Here is a 17,075-nt window from a genome sequence, read left to right as displayed (position 1 = left end):
TTTGTTCTTTTTATTTATTATCTAAATTTTTTTAAATTATTTATAATTATTATAAAATGTTTGGGATAAGACTAATGCACTTTGATCCTTTTTTTTATTATTTATACTTTTTATTTGACCTATTACACTTTTTTATATAATTAGTGGACATAATTTTTAAAATTTATTGATAGAAAAAAATTAAATATGTTATTAGATATTTTTAATTTATAATATATTAAAATTAATGATTTTTTTTAGAAATTCAATAATTTATTATTGAATTATGAGAATTTTAGTTATTAATTATGAAAGTAAGGAAAATAAATAATGCAATAGGTAAAAATAACAAATCAAAGTTATAATAGATAAATAAAAAATTAAGGGTTTATTTTTTTTTTCCAAATGATTCAATAGTTAATTTACATATTAGGTGAAAAACAATTCTTTGTTGGCAAAGAAAGTGCAATTATAATGCTATAGTTTATGATCTATAATAAAATATAAAATTGCGATTAAAAAATAATTAAAATTACTAAAAAAAAATTTCACAGACTTCGATATATGCCTAATTAATTTAGTCCTACATGTATTTATTTAATTATAATTACAAACAGGGTCCGTCAAGGGGATCCATTGTCTCCTTACTTGTTCCTACTCTGTACTGAAGGCCTTATCAGCTTAATTCGTGATGAAGTGCAAAAGGGTTCTTTACGTGGGATTCGGGTTTGTCGTGGCGCACCTCACATATCTCACCTTTTATTTGCTGATGATTGTATACTATTTTCACAAGCTTCCCTTTTATAGGCAGCTACTATCTCCTTGGTGCTTCAGAGGTACGAACTTTTATCTGGTCAAAAGGTTGATTTTCACAAAGCTGAATTGGCTTTTAGTGCTCATGTTTCTTCAATATTATGCAATTCAATATCTGCTCAATTGGCTGTTTGGGTTGTTTCTAAACATAAGAGGTATTTAGGTTTACCTACAATTATTAGTGGATCTCATAAGGCAAATTTTCAAAGCATAAAAGATCGATTATGGTCTCGACTTCAAGGATGGAAAAAGCGGCTCTTATCTGCAGCCGCTAAGGATCTTTTAGTCAAATCTATAGCTCAAGCAATCCCATCTTTTGTAATGCAATGCTTCCATCTTCCCTCTTCTTTTTGTGATGAGCTTAAATCGATAATTAGAGAAAAGCGATTGCACTTATGTTCATGGCAAAAATTGTGTCTTCTAAAAGATCAAGGCGATTTGGGGTGCAAATATTTCCAATGCTTTAACAAAGCTCTTTTAGCTAAACAGGGATGGCAGCTTATTCAATTTCCAACTTCCCTGCTTGCTATAGTTTTAAAGGCTCATTATTACCCACGAAGTACTTTTCTTTAGGCCTCTGTTGGTTCAATTCCCAGCTTTATTTGGAGAAGCATATTATATGGTCGAGAGATTTTATTAAAGGGTCTTCGGTGGCATATTGGCAATGGGGAGTCTGTTCAAATCTGGCACGATCCATGGATTCCGCAATCGACTTCTTTCAGGATCATCTCTTCCCCAGCTGTATTGCCTACAGATGCCACAGTTTCTCTTTTAATTGACCAACAATCTCAGTCTTGGAATTGGGATTTACTTGAGTCGGTCTTCCTCTCAATTGAAGCTAAGCGCATTCGATTAATTCCATTGAGTTCTTTCAACCGACCAGATTTTCTGCTTTGACATTTTGAGAAATCTAGACTCTACTCTGTTCGTAGTATATACCGTATTACCCTTCAGCTCTACTCTAATCATTTATCTCTTACTGCATCTTCTTCCTCCGCTGCTAACCACATATGGAATTCCATTTGGAAAATCCCTAGTCTGCCGAAGGTTATCAACTTTGTTTGGTGTGCAGCACTAAATATATTGTCTTCGTAAAGCTTGTTAAGTGGTCGCTTACCATCTGTTGTTCCACATTGTCTTCTCTACACCCAAGAAGAAACAATTATTCATCTCTGTCGGGATTACTCTCAAGTTAAATCTATCTGGCAACATGTTGGTCTACATTGGGTGTCTAATGTTGATGGACACTCCTTCAAGCTTTGGTGGTTGGGTATCTTGGCCAAATCTGATGCTTCGCATTCAATGTTTGTGTTACTGCATTTGCAGGTTTAGAAATAAGTTGTTTTTTGATAATCTTCAATGGTCTCCTCATGATATTATTTCTCATGCTGATGTTCTTGTAGCTAAATTTTACCAAACTGCTACCCATTGCACAGCTACTTCTCTTCCATCCTAAAGGTTTCTAGCTGACAGATGGTACCCTCCTGCTCCAGGTTTCTTCAATTGAATGTGGATGCTGGAATGTCTTCTTCAGGTTTGGTTCAACTGGGGCTTATTTTTAGAGATGAATTTGGTAATGTTTTAGCTTCTGCCATCAAATGCATTTTTGGCTTATGGACATCAGATATCTCTGAGGCTTTGGCCATGGCTTTTGGCCTAAGATTGGCGATGGAATTGAGTTTTCCACATATAATTGCAAAATCATATCGTCAGCTTCTTATTGGGCTTTTTCAAGCTAAGGAGACTCCTTATAGTCCCCTTGGGTATGTGCTTCAAGATTGCTTTGAATGGTCTCACCTGTTGAACCGTTGTTCTTGGTCATTCACTAAAAGATCTGGCAATTATGTTGCCCATGCTTTAGCCAAGTTGGATGATTTCTCTTCTGCGGAGCAAGAATATTTTTGGATTGAAGATATTCCTAATGCTGTTTCTGCTGTTCTTGCCCTTGATGTGTCTTTACTTCAGTAATGATGTATTTTGCCTTTCTTTGATTTAATAAAATATCGTTAGTTATAAAAAAAATTTAATATAGTTTTTTTTTCATAAATAGGTTCAAAATATTATGTTTAAGATTAAATAAAATAAAAAGAAAATTAGAAACAAATTTTAAGAATAGCAAAGATAATCATAATGAAACTCATGATTATGGAAATTTCAAGGGTCAATATGATTTTTACGAGATTTAATTATTTATAAATTCAATTTTAATGCTTTAAGTGATTATTGAAAAACAAAAATTTATATCATGCGCAATAATTAGGATTTTAAATATTTTAAAATATATATATATATATATATATATATATATATATATATATATATATATATATATAATGAATGTAATAATATTTTTAATATCATAATTAATAATTATTTGAAAATATTAATTTTAAATTAAAAATTTATATTAATTGATCCAATGAAAACATAGAAAATAAAAAAAAAAATTCAAAACTTAGAAAAAAATAAACAATAATACTAAATATAAAGAGAGGCATCTCCTCTCTGCTTTAGTTTGTGTGTGTATGTTATAAATATTAATTAATATCAATATTGTAAATTAAAATTTTAATATTATTATAAGTTTATTTTTAAATGAAATTCTAACTTTATAAGAAGTCTTACTATAATTCTTAATTTAAAATTAGAAGTTTTCTTTCTTACATAAGAATTTGATCTCTCATTATCTTTATATAATTTAACCATAATAATAATTTTAATATTATGTTAATATTTAAAGAGAATAAAAAGTTCAATTTTATAAATTCTAAAGCATTTTACGTTAATATTTCAAATCCTGTAAAACAAATAACTTGATCCTTATAAGGTTGGTTAAAAAAAAAGTACTTATAAAATACCTTAAAGAAAGCTTTCAAAAATGTGAAGAAAAAAAAAAAAAACCAATATGATTAAGAATTTCACCTCCACTAGGTATGCAAAACAAAATGGAGTTTACATTCAATGGACTAAGTTCCCAGGGCATGTGTACACCACAGAACAACAAAGATGATTAATCGCCTCAAGTTCACAGTGGCGATAATTGACACTAGGGAAGAAGATAAGGGTGAGATTTCTGATGCTGATATGAAAAAGCCATCTGGTTATGAGATTGTTGGTTTTGAGGTTGTCCCATGCAATGTTAAACAGGATCCTGAAATGATGTATAAGTTTCATATGTATGACACTATTTCATCTGTCAACTGCCCCTTTTGAAGAATTTTTGATAGGATTAGCAGCAGCTGCAGATGATTCTCCAAAACTTGGAACAGTGATTGTTATTGATCTTGGGACTATTTATTCTTGTGTGGGCATTTCTCAAAACGGACATATGGAGATTATAGCCAATTGTTAGATGACTGGGAAGCCCAAAGCACTTGGGAAGAATCCTTTTTGATAGGTCTTATGAATTTGACACTACATCTAGCCGCATCAAACCTAAAACCTTAAGCCAATGAGTTTATAAGTTATTCCCATTTATATGTTTTCGATGTGGAAATTTTATACTTATATATTCCCAACACCAATGATCAAGGCAATAGAATAACTTCATCATGGGTGACCTTCACTGACACCGAGCGTTTGATAAGGGAGGCTGCAAATAATCAAACAGCTTTCAATCCAGAAAACACAATCTTTGATGTTAAGCATCTCATAGGAAGAAAGTAAATGAACTATCTTTTTCTTTTTTCTTTTTCCTTTGATTGATGACTTAGAGACCATTTTTTGTTTTAGCCAGTGAAATATCGATATGGGTTGGATGGTTTTGGCTTCCCTTGATTTGCAAGTTTACGATATAGACTCCAGGGTTCAGAGAGATAAAAATTCTTGCTTTATAAGATGGTGAATAGGGACGATAAACCTTATGTACAAGTGAAAGTGAAAAGGAAGAATAGAATTTTTAGCCTTGAGGAGATCAGTGCTTTGGTGTTAAGGAAGATGAAGGAGACAACTGAGACATACTTGGGGAAGAAGATTAAAGATGTCGTGATCACTGTTCCAGTAAAAATCATTATTATTATTATTATTATTATTATTATTATTATTATTATTATTATTATATCTTTTGTTCATTTGGCTCTTCAATTGAACTCAAAACTTCAAGAGATAATTCTAATGCTACTAAATTAAAACTCATTGATTTTCCTTTCATTGTCTAAAGGTTTATTTATTTGTTTTATGTTGTGTTTTGCAGCTTGTTTCAGTGATGCAGAGAGGATTTTTAGAAAACATTTTCTTTTCAGTTATTTTTTGCAAAATAAAATGAGCCTTGATAAGGTTATCCTTTTTATTAAAATGAACTTAATTTTTTTTATTAGGAAAATATTTTTCATTGATTCATTTTTATTAATATCTCAAATATTTGAAAATATAAAAAATAATTTTCATGAAATAAATGAAGCTAATGTCAATTTAATTTTTTTTTTCAATAAAAAAAAGTTAAGTTTCAACCAAGAAAAATTAAATTCCAAATTTATACAAATTATATAATAAAATTAAATTTTTAATAATTACAATAAAAATAAAATTTTAAATTAATACATTGAAAATAACTATATTTACTTTTAATTAGTTTTTTCTACAACATGCATTACACCTTATTATAGTTGTTATGCAGACTCGTCATTTAATTTTTTATATAAAATATTTTGTTAATTTTTTTATACATGATATAATGTTATTATAACATTATAAATATTATATTTAATTATTTAAATTATAATTTAATGTTATTTTAATTTAATTAATTTTATAAAATAAAATATTTATTAATTTAAGAATTTTTTAATTGAATCATATTTCATGAAACTTACATATTATTCTATTAGTACATATAATATAAAAATAAATTTAATCATACATTATTAATTATTTTTTAATAATTATATAATTAATATCACAAGCAGTGATTTTTTTTCTCCTTTTCTTTTTTATCTTTCACTCGCTTTTATTAATTTAAAATTTAAAATATAATAACTTAAAATTAATTTTGATAGTAGTAAAACTCCTTACACAAACATATATAAAAATATTATTAGGTTTTCTTATAACTAGGGCTGTGCAAACGGTCGGTTCGGTTCAGAACCGAACCGAACCGATAAAATCGAAAATCAAAAATCAAAAATTTTAAAAACCGAACCGAACCGATTGATAAGAAAAATCGAATCGAACCGATAAATATCGATCAAACTGAAATTTATAAAATTTCATATTTTTAACATTAAATCTAAATAATAAAAACATAAAAATAAAAAAATTAGAAATCAAAACTCAAAAATCTTAAGGTTCGGTTCGGTTCAGTTTTCTTTGATTTTGGTTCGGTTCGATTCGGTTCGATTCAATTTGGTTTGATTTTTTTATTTCCTATATATATTAATAATTTCGGTTCGGTTCGATTTTTTTGATTTTTTTATGAAAATAACCGAACCGAACCGATTAATCCGAAATTATCAAAATTATAAACCGAACCGAACCGATTAATCCGAAATTATCAAAATTATAAACCGAACCGAACCGATTAAATTTTAAAACCGAACCGATTGAACCGAATTAATCGGTTCGGTTCGGTTTTTTGATTTAAACCGAAAACTGTACACCCCTACTTATAACCTTATGATTAAAATTAATAACTAAGCGAAGAGTGACTAATAAATTAAAAAATAAAAAATACGTTCACGCACATAAAGTTATTAACAAATTATAATTAATTTATATTTAAAATAAATAAATCTAAAAAATTAAAATATCATATCATCACATATAAAATACTCTTATATAAAAATAATATTAATCATCTTATATTTTATTAAATGCATCAATATTAAATATGAAAGAAATGAGAATATCAATATATCTTAATCTATATAAATATCATTGAATTTACAATGATATCATTTTGATATTAAGAATAATAATAAAATTCTAGTGATCTTGGTTGGTTTGATATTTACAGTGCTGAGCTTAGGGGTGTGTATCGGGGTTTAAGCAATGCTGGTTACTAGTAAATGACGTTTGAGATTGACAGCGTAGCAGCTTGCAATGCTATTCTGGGTCAGATTGTGCCATTGTATTAAAATGGTGAGCTGCCTACAACCATTCAAATTATGTTGCGTCAAGATTGAAGAGTTCAACTCTATCATATTTATAGGAAAAAGAATGCATGTGCGAATTGATTAGCTTTTTTGGCTCATGGTTTCTTTTTGGTTTATCTTGAGTGTTTTTCCCCTGCTCCATGGAGATGCTGCTGGTGTGCTCTTTAACTAGGAAAGTGTCTTGTTAATTTTTCACGTGTTTTTTTTTTCTTTTTCTCTGTTTAAAAAAAAAAATAATAATAATGATATTTATTCAATCAATTTATGACTCATTATTCTAGTTCAATTGTAGTTCCAGACATCCTGACTATCCGAACATACGTGAGTCATCGAAACAGTAGAATGTACGAAATTACCTAAAGTGATGGCATTACAATTATTTCACTTTAATTAAAATTTCATCATCGAAATTTACCTGGTGTGAATGATCGATGAATTGTACCTCTTTGCTTCTCCATTTTCCCATGTTGCCTTTTCAATTCCTAGATTCGGCTCCTCTCGAGCCTCCATGGCATATACCCGTGATTCTACTCGAGCTTCGGGCCTGTGGACTATCTCAGATGCAGCCTTCTATGAAGTATCGGCCGCTTCTGCTTTACCAGGTCTTTGAGCGCTTTACCAGGTCTTTGAGCTGTAGAGGCAGATCTATCATGTGCTGGAGCTATTCGACCACTACTCTAGGGGCAATCTCTCAATTAATGATCCGTAGCCAAAATTCACCGCTGAATACAAATAAATATAAAAATATTATAAAAAATTCATATTGTTATTTTATTTTTAACTTAAAAAAAATTAAACTTTAATTATTTATTCAATAATAATTTTTGTCGAAATAAGATATTTTACTAAAAAGTTAAATTAAATTTATTATTTAAAATTAATAAATTATGATGATATTACTATATGAAAAATAATAAAAATTAAATATAAAAAAATTAAATCACAAATATTATAAATAACATGTAATTAATTTGAATATTTTAGGTTTAATATTTGTTTAATTTATTTCCGTTCAAACTTAAATTGAGGAGAGCCCTAAATAAACTCCGTCGGCATACACGATTTGCTTCCTCTTTTCGCCTGCGTCTGCCTTGGTGCCTGCTGCTTTACCAGTTCAACGAATCCGGCATCCTCAAGCTCCTGCAACGGCTGGACGTTGAAGTTCCGGCGCCAAATATATGGTAACCAAACCATTTCTTTTTGTTGTTGTTAAACCCTTTTCATTTTCCCCTATATTTGATTTTAATCCCTTATTCATATTTCTAGTAACATATAATTTCAAGAACTTCTTATTGAGAGCTATGGTAATACTCATTTTCTTCTTGTTTAATCCCTATTTCCTTTGATTTCCTTGAAGATAATGAATTACCAATTTGGCTTTTTCTTCTTCTCGCTGATTTTAGTTGGGAATTTTTCTGTAATTCTCATGGTCGCTGTTGTGTTGGAGAGTATTTAGTATTTAGAAGGAATAATTACTCTGTAGAAGTGTCTATGTGAAATTCTTTTTTTTTTTTTTTTCTTATATTCTTAATCTTGTTCTCCTGTTAGTATGGTCACGTATGATTGGTGATATGGTGAGGATCCCCCAGCCCCAGTTGTCTAGCAGCAATCATGATGAAAAAGCTGTGATCTTCCTCCATATATTTTTTTTCCTTACTTTTTTGCTGGGTTTTGTGTTATATAATCAGTTTAAGTTGTAAACCCTTTTCTAAGGGAGATTGCTAAATTGTTGAATTCATCAATTTAGGAATTGGTGAATTTGTTGTTGAGAAATGTGATAAGCAGCAATTTGGTGGCAAATGTGATATCTGTGTTTATGGGATAACATTTTAGATAATCACAATGAGAACAAAAATGGTAATCAGTAGAAATTGAGAAAGGAGAAATTAAAGGGAAGAACGATTTCTTGTAACTGACCTGACTGATTGAACTAGTCATGCATCATTGAACCCGTTTGATTTCCAGTCCACTATTAATAATATTGGTCGTCTTTGATCACTGCAGAAACAATCATACAAATCCTTTGTTCCTTCGTCAGCCTCTCTGAAAAGCCCTAGTGGTCTTGTCAACCTTCTTTTCCTGTCAAAATCATTGCATCGGCATCAATACTGTAGTTAATATCTATCTCTTAAAGAATAAAAGAGGCTGAGATATATCAGATATATTCCATTCTATTCTATTCAGCTATGGTATGCCTTCTCTCTCTCTCTCTCTGGTTTCATCTTATATTTTATTTATCATTGCTATTAAAGTTTCAAGGGAGAGATTTGAAGGCATTTATCACTTCTGTATATTTTTATTTTTGGGATGTTTGGTCTCTCATTACTTGTCTTATTAATTTTTGTATTTTAGCTCTGTTCTAAATTATAATTCCTCTATCCTGGTTCTTGTTTCCTTCCTTTTCTTTTGTTTTAATTTCTTTTATGATGCATTTCCCTTGTGAATTTTCTAGCTAAGATCCTTCAATTTGGGGGTTTAACTATAATTGGATGTAACTCCAGTACTTGTTTTTTTATCAAAAGTGGAGGAGAATCTGGTAAAATTATATTTCAAGATTGCTTGAATATTTAAGGAACAGGACATGGGAAATAAGTTAAATTTTAGTTTTTCAAGATTGCTAGAATTTTAGTTAAATTTGTAAGATTGCTAGAATTTTAGTTAAATTTGATTTCTTCTGTTGTTGTACATCCTATGCTAGCAATTTAATGGAGCATCAAGATGACAACTTATTGGAACTTGGAATGATCATGGACTCCTTTTGAATGGAGACAAAATATTCTTGGTTTGCTTGGCAGTGTTGTAGTTGTGTTTTCAGAATAGAAGATGGTAGAGTTTCAATTTGCTCTAGATTAATAAATTACATTATAGGAAGACAAACATGGAAATAAAGGCACTCATGAAAGACTCTGATTTCTATTTAGTTTGGGATTGTTGGTGGGAATGGCAAACTTTCTATCCACCTGTGGCAATAGGTTTCTTTTGTCAAGGATCCTTTAAAAGGCTTTTTTTTTTTTTCTCATTTGTCTTATCATCTGACGCAGCAAAGCTAGATAAATCACTCTCTTTCTCTCTCTCTCTCTCTCTCACACACACACACACACACGAGAAAGAGAATTTGAGAATAAAATCTCTGCTGGAAATTTATTGATTAAAATCTGTTCCCAAAATACATAAATGTGAGGAATTTATAAATATTAATCTCCTAAACCTCATAGGAATATGAAACTACTAAGTAGGAACTTTAGATAAACTTAAATACAATAGGAAATCCTAAATAAAATTGGAAGAAATCTAAGTCCTGGATAAGGTAGGAAAATATTAGTAAGTCCTAAATAAAGTAGGAGACTTTCTTATTAATTTTAACATAATCTCTATGGCTGCTGGAAATCTTCACAAGACGTCCTAAGTGAATTAGGACTGCTTGAGATGAAAATTAACTAAAAAAAAACGTTGTTACCTTTTATCCAGAGAATCTCACACCTGGGTGTGGGAAATCTCACACCTGGGTGTGGGATTTGCTATCCCAAAAATCAACCTTGCCCAAACTTACTAAAAATGGCTATTTCCCCCATTTTCACATTAGCATGCTTCCATTATTGCTTGACTTATTTCTTTACTCAAAAATGTCGCTCATTGCACTCTCCCATTGGAAAAACAAACTCGTCTTCGAGTTAAAATAACTTGTAACGATCCAAAAATATAGCTAAAACAACTCTAGTACCATTCTCCCTTACTTGGAATAAATCCTCCCTCGAAATTTGAAGCAAAAGAGGATGAAAATCTTTATTAGAGATGTGCACTGTATAATTTTCTTGGATGGAATCAATAAGATCAACATGAACAAAGTGGAATTGAGGATATTCATGTTTTTCTTTGTATCTATGAGAATACCTCGACAAATAAAATCAACAAAAACCATTGGAATTAAAGAGTTAGATAGATCTTCAACTTTCATCAACTTTATGATTTGAGTTTTTTCAATCTCCACTATTGTATCCATGGATTGTTTTTCTTCAACTACCATTGAAATTTTCATGGCATGATCTTTATTATTCCATAGAACACATTCTTCAAGGTCTTCATCTTTAAACCATAGCAAAAGGAAATTCAATTAAAATTTCAGGTTCCAGTTCTTCAAATTTAGGCTCTGCCACTTCAAGTTGCATTGTTGAATCTTGAAGCCCCTCTTGTTCTTCACTTTCTTATTTTGCAACCAAGAAAGGTTTCAATTGGACTTCCTATTGGTAAAGTTTTTGTTGGAATAAATTCTGCTCATAGTCTAGACACATTTTTATTCCAACAAATACTTCATTATAAGCCGTGTACGGATTGACCCTTTCTCATCTTGCTTCCTTTTAGATTGTAGCCATTTCCACTAAGCAGAAGCACTACCTTTCAACCGACAAGCCACCAATTAGACTCGTTGTTCAGGTGCTCTATCCACATTTTTGAAGAATCTATCCACATTCGCTATCCAATCTAAAAATTCCTCTATATTAAGATCCCCATAGAATTTAAGAATATCAAGATAACTCACGTTTCTTCTCCTATCACCACCACACTATTCATGCCTATTGAACTTGATTGGTCATCTTCCTACTCTGAATCATCATTGGAGACATATTGCCTACGTGCGCAAATTGGTCGATAAACAGAGTCACCATGAGATACACTATCTTCTGGCCTTCTTTTGTCAACTCAATTCTTGTTTGTTTTAGTTCCTAAAGCACCGAGAAGATCTACAATTTCTTCAAGGCATCTCTTGATACGCTCGAATCTGAGATCTATATATCGCTCCGGACATTGTTCCCTTCGTTGCAATGTTTTGTTCTTATGGTAAAGGGCTCTACTTCCCCAATACCATAGCAAGAACCACTATAATTGCCACCTTTAGCAAGGTAAGCCATCTCAATTGAGGCAATTTTCCTGCTCTGATACCATCTGATGCAGCATGAAGCTCAAATGGAAGCACATTCCATGTACAGAAAATTCTCTGCAGTACTTTTATTGATAACCATCTGTCCCAAAATACATAAAATTTGAGGTATTTATAGATATTAATCTCCTAGACCTAATAGGAATATGAAACTACTAAATAGGAATTTTAGATAAACTAAAATACAATAGGAAATCCTAAATAAAATTGGAAGAAATCTAAATCCTAGATAAGGTAGGAAAACATTAATAAGTTCTAAATAGAGTAGGAGACTTTCTAATTAATTTCAATCTAATCTCTATAGCTGCTAGAAGTCTTCACAAGATGTTCTAGGTGAATTAGGACTGCTGGAGATGAAAATTAACTAAAAAAAAATGTTGTTGCCTTCTATCCCGAGAATCTCACAGCTGGGTGTAGTAAATCTCACACGCAGGTGTGGGGTTTGCTATCCCAAAAATTAACTGTCCAAACTTGCTATAAATGGCTATTTTCCTCCATTTTCACACTAGCATGCTTACTTTTTCACTAAAAATTGTCCCGCATCATCATAAAAAACAACAAATTACTGTCGAATTTACATTTGAACATACATTTAAGATTTGTGAAAGCAATTTGGGATTTGGAGTATCTTGTTTGCAAAAGCTTATCCTAAGATTTTGTACTTTGTAATGATAAATGGCATGGGTAAAAACATATACTGGTCCTATGGATGTACTTTTGGATTTATGCTTTGATGAAGAATGTTGGTAACTCGATAAGACTATAAACAAGGGCTTCACTAGGAAAAGATGAGCAGTTAAACAGAGTAAATGGCTATAGCTAAATTGCATTTGCTGAAATGGCAGTCACTGTGTAACCATTAATACACTAGTTAAATGATGTTTTGTTCAGCATTTGGTGGTTTTATATGATTCTATTAGTTATTGCACAACATAGATTGTTGTGTATGGGAAACTTGAAAAGTGCAAGAATTCAATTCAATTAAATTCATTTTGCACAATTCTCGAGTTTCACTTAAGTAACAAACATAGTTATTAAAGGCGCTCAAGGCTTACCAGGCTCGAACCCTAACGCCTTATGCTTCTAGGTGTGCGCCTTTGTTCCAGGCACAAGATTCTAGAAAGACATGCTATTTTTATTTCCATTTTTAGCGAGCACTTTCATTGACCAAAAAGACGACCACTTAAACTTAAACAAGCAAACCAAATTCAAGATATATGTTAAAGAAAAAAAAAAGAAAAGCACTACATTTATTTGACTTTTATGGATTTTTAAAATTTTTTACTTTTACGTCTCATCTTGCTCAGGCGTTCACCTGCGCTTTGTGCCTTGCGCCTTGCGCGTAAGCTCCAGGACTCTTTGGCGCCTTATTTGAAGGACTTGAATGTTCTTAAAGAATTTGTGAGCGAAGCCTTTTGACGTAGGATTCTCACAATTTGAGCCCTAATGTTTTCTGAACATTGGAAGCACTGCTTTGTATTCATCATTAAACAATCAAATACATTGTTCTTATTTTTTTACAAATGTTAAAGAGAACCATCCTCTTAGAGCATCAGTTTTTTATTCCATAACTTGGCCACACACTATAGTTTTTCCATTTAAGTAAATATTTCCCCTTTTAATATTTTTTTTATTTTTGTAGTCACTTCTAATGAAGTTGTTTTCTATGTTTCCACAGGCAGCTAAAATGCTTGCCGGTAGGATTGAACAAAAGCCCGAGCTAAAATACCTGAGCCCGGGGGTGGGGGGGTGGTGGGTGTTGGGTGTTGGGGGGAATATGGGTGGGGGGTGTAAACATACTTATTTGAAGAGGAGGAGGAGGAGGAGGGGGTGGTGGTTGTTGTGGTGTGGGGTGTGTTGCAGGGATGTAAACATACTTATTTGAAGGACTTGAATGTTCTTAAAGAATTTGTGAGCGAAGCCTTTTGACGTAGGATTCTCACAATTTGAGCCCTAATGTTTTCTGAACATTGGAAGCACTGCTTTGTATTCATCATTAAACAATCAAATACATTGTTCTTATTTTTTTACAAATGTTAAAGAGAACCATCCTCTTGGAGCATCAGTTTTTTATTCCATGACTTGGCCACACACTATAGTTTTTCCATTTAAGTAAATATTTCCCCTTTTAATAGTTTTTTTATTTTTGTAGTCACTTCTAATGAAGTTGTGTTCTAGTTTTCCACAGGCCGCTACAATGCTTGCCGTTCGGCTTGAACAAAAGCCCGAGCTAAAATACCTGAGCCCGGGGGTGGGGGGGTGGTGGGTGTTGGGTGTTGGGGGGAATATGGGTGGGGGGTGTAAACATACTTATTTGAAGAGAGGAGGAGGGGGGGGGGGGGGGGGGGGTGTGGGTTTTGTGGTGTGGGGTGTGTTGCAGGGATGTAAACATACTTATTTGAAGGACTTGAATGTTCTTAAAGAATTTGTGAGCGAAGCCTTTTGACGTAGGATTCTCACAATTTGAGCCCTAATGTTTTCTGAACATTGGAAGCACTGCTTTGTATTCATCAATAAACAATCAAATACATTGTTCTTATTTTTTTACAAATGTTAGAGAACCATCCTCTTGGAGCATCAGTTTTTTATTCCATGACTTGGCCACACACTATAGTTTTTCCATTTAAGTAAATATTTCCCCTTTTAATATTTTTTTTATTTTTGTAGTCACTTCTAATGAAGTTGTGTTCTATGTTTCCACAGGCAGCTAAAATTCTTGCCAACTTAATTGTAATGGGCTCAGGTATTTTAGCTCGGGCTTTTGTTCAATCCTACCGGCAAGCACTTGCAAGTAAGTGCTTTTCCTTATATAATTTGGTTCAACAGATTTCTAGTGGGATATTAATCTTCTTTTGTTTCCATTAGTGTCTCTATCATGTTTTAGAATATTCTTTCAACCTTAGGGTTTTGAAGAAAAGCTAGTAATAGGGCTTAACAACTTGTTTGTCATTCCATAAAAAAATTTATATCCTAAATTATGTCAAACAATGATAGAATAATGAGTTTCTTATTAAATTGTACTGGATTGTTAAATGGCAACTAAAGATTTTGGTTTTGTTCATTTATGATCATAGTTACTTAAATTGCAGTACTTCTTGGATCGTGGTATAAATAACATTTACTCGGTATGCCACTTAGTTAGATATATGGTATAGGGAGTAGACTTAATTGGTATGCCAATTTGGAATATAATATGGGAATTATATCGATTCAATTCATGGTACGTGAATGCACTTAATTGTCATAATCTATGGTTTTAAGTAACGGCTGTTAAATACAGGTTTTTGAGGGGGTGTTATCATTACCTACATTAGATAACAACAAAAAGAAAAAAAAAAAACCACAAAGTTTGGTATTGATAACTGCCGTTATTGGCCGTTAAGTAATGGACATTATTGACGTGAGTACAAAGTCCTTTTTATTTTGGAGCAAAGTGATAGATAGCTTGTTTTCTTTCTAGTTTCTACATTTCCCCTTTTGTTTCTCTCAAATTTCCATTTCAAATTCTTCATGTTTTATAAATTTTTATTTCTTGAGCTAAGATCATCAATTAGAGAAGGTTTATTTAAAGTGAAGGAGAGCAATTAATCAGTATACATCCATGTTATGCAAAGGTTGAATTATTTGTCTTTGTTGTTGATGTTTTGGCTCATTTATTGAAGAAAATTATGGTCAATGCTTGGTCGTTTATGAAATTTATAGTATGAGGCATTAGTTTGCCCAATCTATAGGTTATTCTTTTTTTTTTTTATTATTTTTTCCCCTTTTTCCTAATGTTTAGTTATTTTCAGAATCATTTTTAGTAAAATAATTAATAAATTTGAAAATAATATCAAAGAAAGTTTTAGACTTCATTAATATTTGTCTACATGCAATCTCCTTCAACCAGTCCCGTCTATTGATTGGTCTATATGTAATCTGTCTCATCTCCCAATATGCATGCTGTACATGTTTGTCTTTGTGGATAAATTAATTATTTGATTGGTAATGGTTTTTGCGTAAACTGACCAAAAGATTATAAAATGTTTTGAATAGTACATCCTCAAGCAGCAGACTTGGAAAGAAAGATCATAGAATGTTTGAATAATTCTTCTCACGCAATATACTCTTGGACTGATCTCATGTGTTGACATGTTGCAGGACCATTGATCTTGAAAAGCTCTTTATAATTCAAAATCCTTATGTTAACCCTATTTTAGTGGTCCAGACTCCAGACAGTTGAATTTAGATTTCCGTTTCATTTTGTGTCAGAGTAGTCATTATTCTTTTAATAATTATTTTTTTCATTTGTGTGTTGAATTTTTTCCATTCTGGTGGAAGGAGCACCACATGTATATAGGTTGCTCAATTTTGCATCTAGCATGTTTCCATTTGTCTGTTAACTCTAATCAATTTGGTATGTATGTTCACTATTGGTGGTCAAGCATGGCCTAGAGTTGTAGGTATCTACACATCTCCTGATTTGATGACTTGTAATTTTAATGCAGATGCCTCAAAATCTGGTGTTGCTCAAGAGACGATTCAAAACACAATCCGTAGGGGAAGCAAAGTCATGACAGAGCAAGAAGCCCGGCAGATTCTTGGTGTGACCGAGGAAACTGCATGGGAGGAGATAGTGAAGGTTGGTGTTTCTTGAATATGTATTTTTCTGTGCTTAAATTGGGAGTAGGTCATGAAACATATTCTTGTACTTCTGCAGAAATATGACACGCTATTTGAGAGGAATGCCAAAAATGGAAGCTTTTACATTCAGTCGAAAGTTCACAGGGCTAAAGAATGTTTAGAGGCTATGCATCGAGGCAAAGGCGAAGGTACTGCTAGTTGAGAATTTTGTGGAGATCTTCCTTTGCACATAGATGTCCTGAAAAATTACAAATTGCATACACAAGTTTGTTTCCTATCTTCTGAGTTCAAGTATTAGCTGAAAACTTGAGGTTATTAATGGAAGTTTAAAATTACTAGTTGCAAAATGACCCAAAACCATGTATGCCACCAAAGCCATCAGTATTTGCTATGATTTTATCAATGATCAAACTGTGGATGGGAAGTCATTAGTCTAACCATTCTATTAAAAGGAATTAGGCTTATCAATGTGTCCTCATTTCTTTTGAACAGATGTATTTAGTAAATCTGTCTTTGTGAAGAAGGTGGTTGATGTTGGTATACAGCTCCCCTCGGGATTCTTTTAGGGCAGAAAGGAAACTTTATGAGAGTGGCTTTGCTTTTGCATGCACTCATCTTTTCCTTCTTTTTGTAAA

At 31.9% G+C, this 17,075-nt stretch overlaps 2 protein-coding genes across 3 annotated transcripts; both read left to right on the top strand.

Moving 5' to 3' along the window:
• Nucleotides 1-615: 615 nt before the first annotated feature.
• Nucleotides 616-2,827, top strand: LOC131180961 (uncharacterized). The gene is made up of 2 exons (XM_058149278.1): nt 616-815; nt 2,286-2,827. Exon 2 carries the CDS (start codon nt 2,314-2,316, stop codon nt 2,758-2,760), a length of 447 nt encoding a protein of 148 aa, XP_058005261.1. The 5' UTR covers nt 616-815; nt 2,286-2,313; the 3' UTR covers nt 2,761-2,827.
• A 5,036-nt stretch (nt 2,828-7,863) lies between these two features.
• On the top strand, nt 7,864-17,075 carry LOC110641168 (mitochondrial import inner membrane translocase subunit PAM16 like 2). Of its 2 annotated transcripts, XM_021792794.2 has the most exons (5): nt 7,864-8,062; nt 8,886-9,070; nt 14,521-14,608; nt 16,305-16,438; nt 16,517-17,075. In XM_021792794.2, the coding sequence occupies exons 2-5, from the start codon at nt 9,068-9,070 to the stop codon at nt 16,640-16,642; spliced, it is 351 nt and encodes a 116-aa protein (XP_021648486.2). In that variant the 5' UTR covers nt 7,864-8,062; nt 8,886-9,067; the 3' UTR covers nt 16,643-17,075. The 2 variants fall into 2 exon arrangements, with proteins under 2 accessions (XP_021648486.2, XP_021648488.2); XM_021792796.2 differs by lacking the exon at nt 8,886-9,070 and having other exon boundaries at nt 7,865-8,062.

Source organism: Hevea brasiliensis, chromosome 6 (assembly GCF_030052815.1).
Source record: "Hevea brasiliensis isolate MT/VB/25A 57/8 chromosome 6, ASM3005281v1, whole genome shotgun sequence".
NCBI classification, from domain to species: Eukaryota; Viridiplantae; Streptophyta; class Magnoliopsida; order Malpighiales; family Euphorbiaceae; genus Hevea; species Hevea brasiliensis.
Note: the sequence above shows the minus strand (reverse complement) of the source record. Positions and strands in the feature narration are given on the sequence as shown.

Excerpts from the sequence above, each read along its gene's own strand:
- LOC131180961 (XM_058149278.1), top strand. The coding sequence starts at position 2,314 with ATGTCTTCTTCAGGTTTGGTTCAACTGGGGCTTATTTTTAGAGATGAA.
- LOC110641168 (XM_021792794.2), top strand. Across the intron at positions 14,609-16,304 it reads CTACCGGCAAGCACTTGCAA|ATGCCTCAAAATCTGGTGTT; the intron begins GTAAGTGCTTTT and ends ATTTTAATGCAG. Across the intron at positions 16,439-16,516 it reads CATGGGAGGAGATAGTGAAG|AAATATGACACGCTATTTGA; the intron begins GTTGGTGTTTCT and ends GTACTTCTGCAG.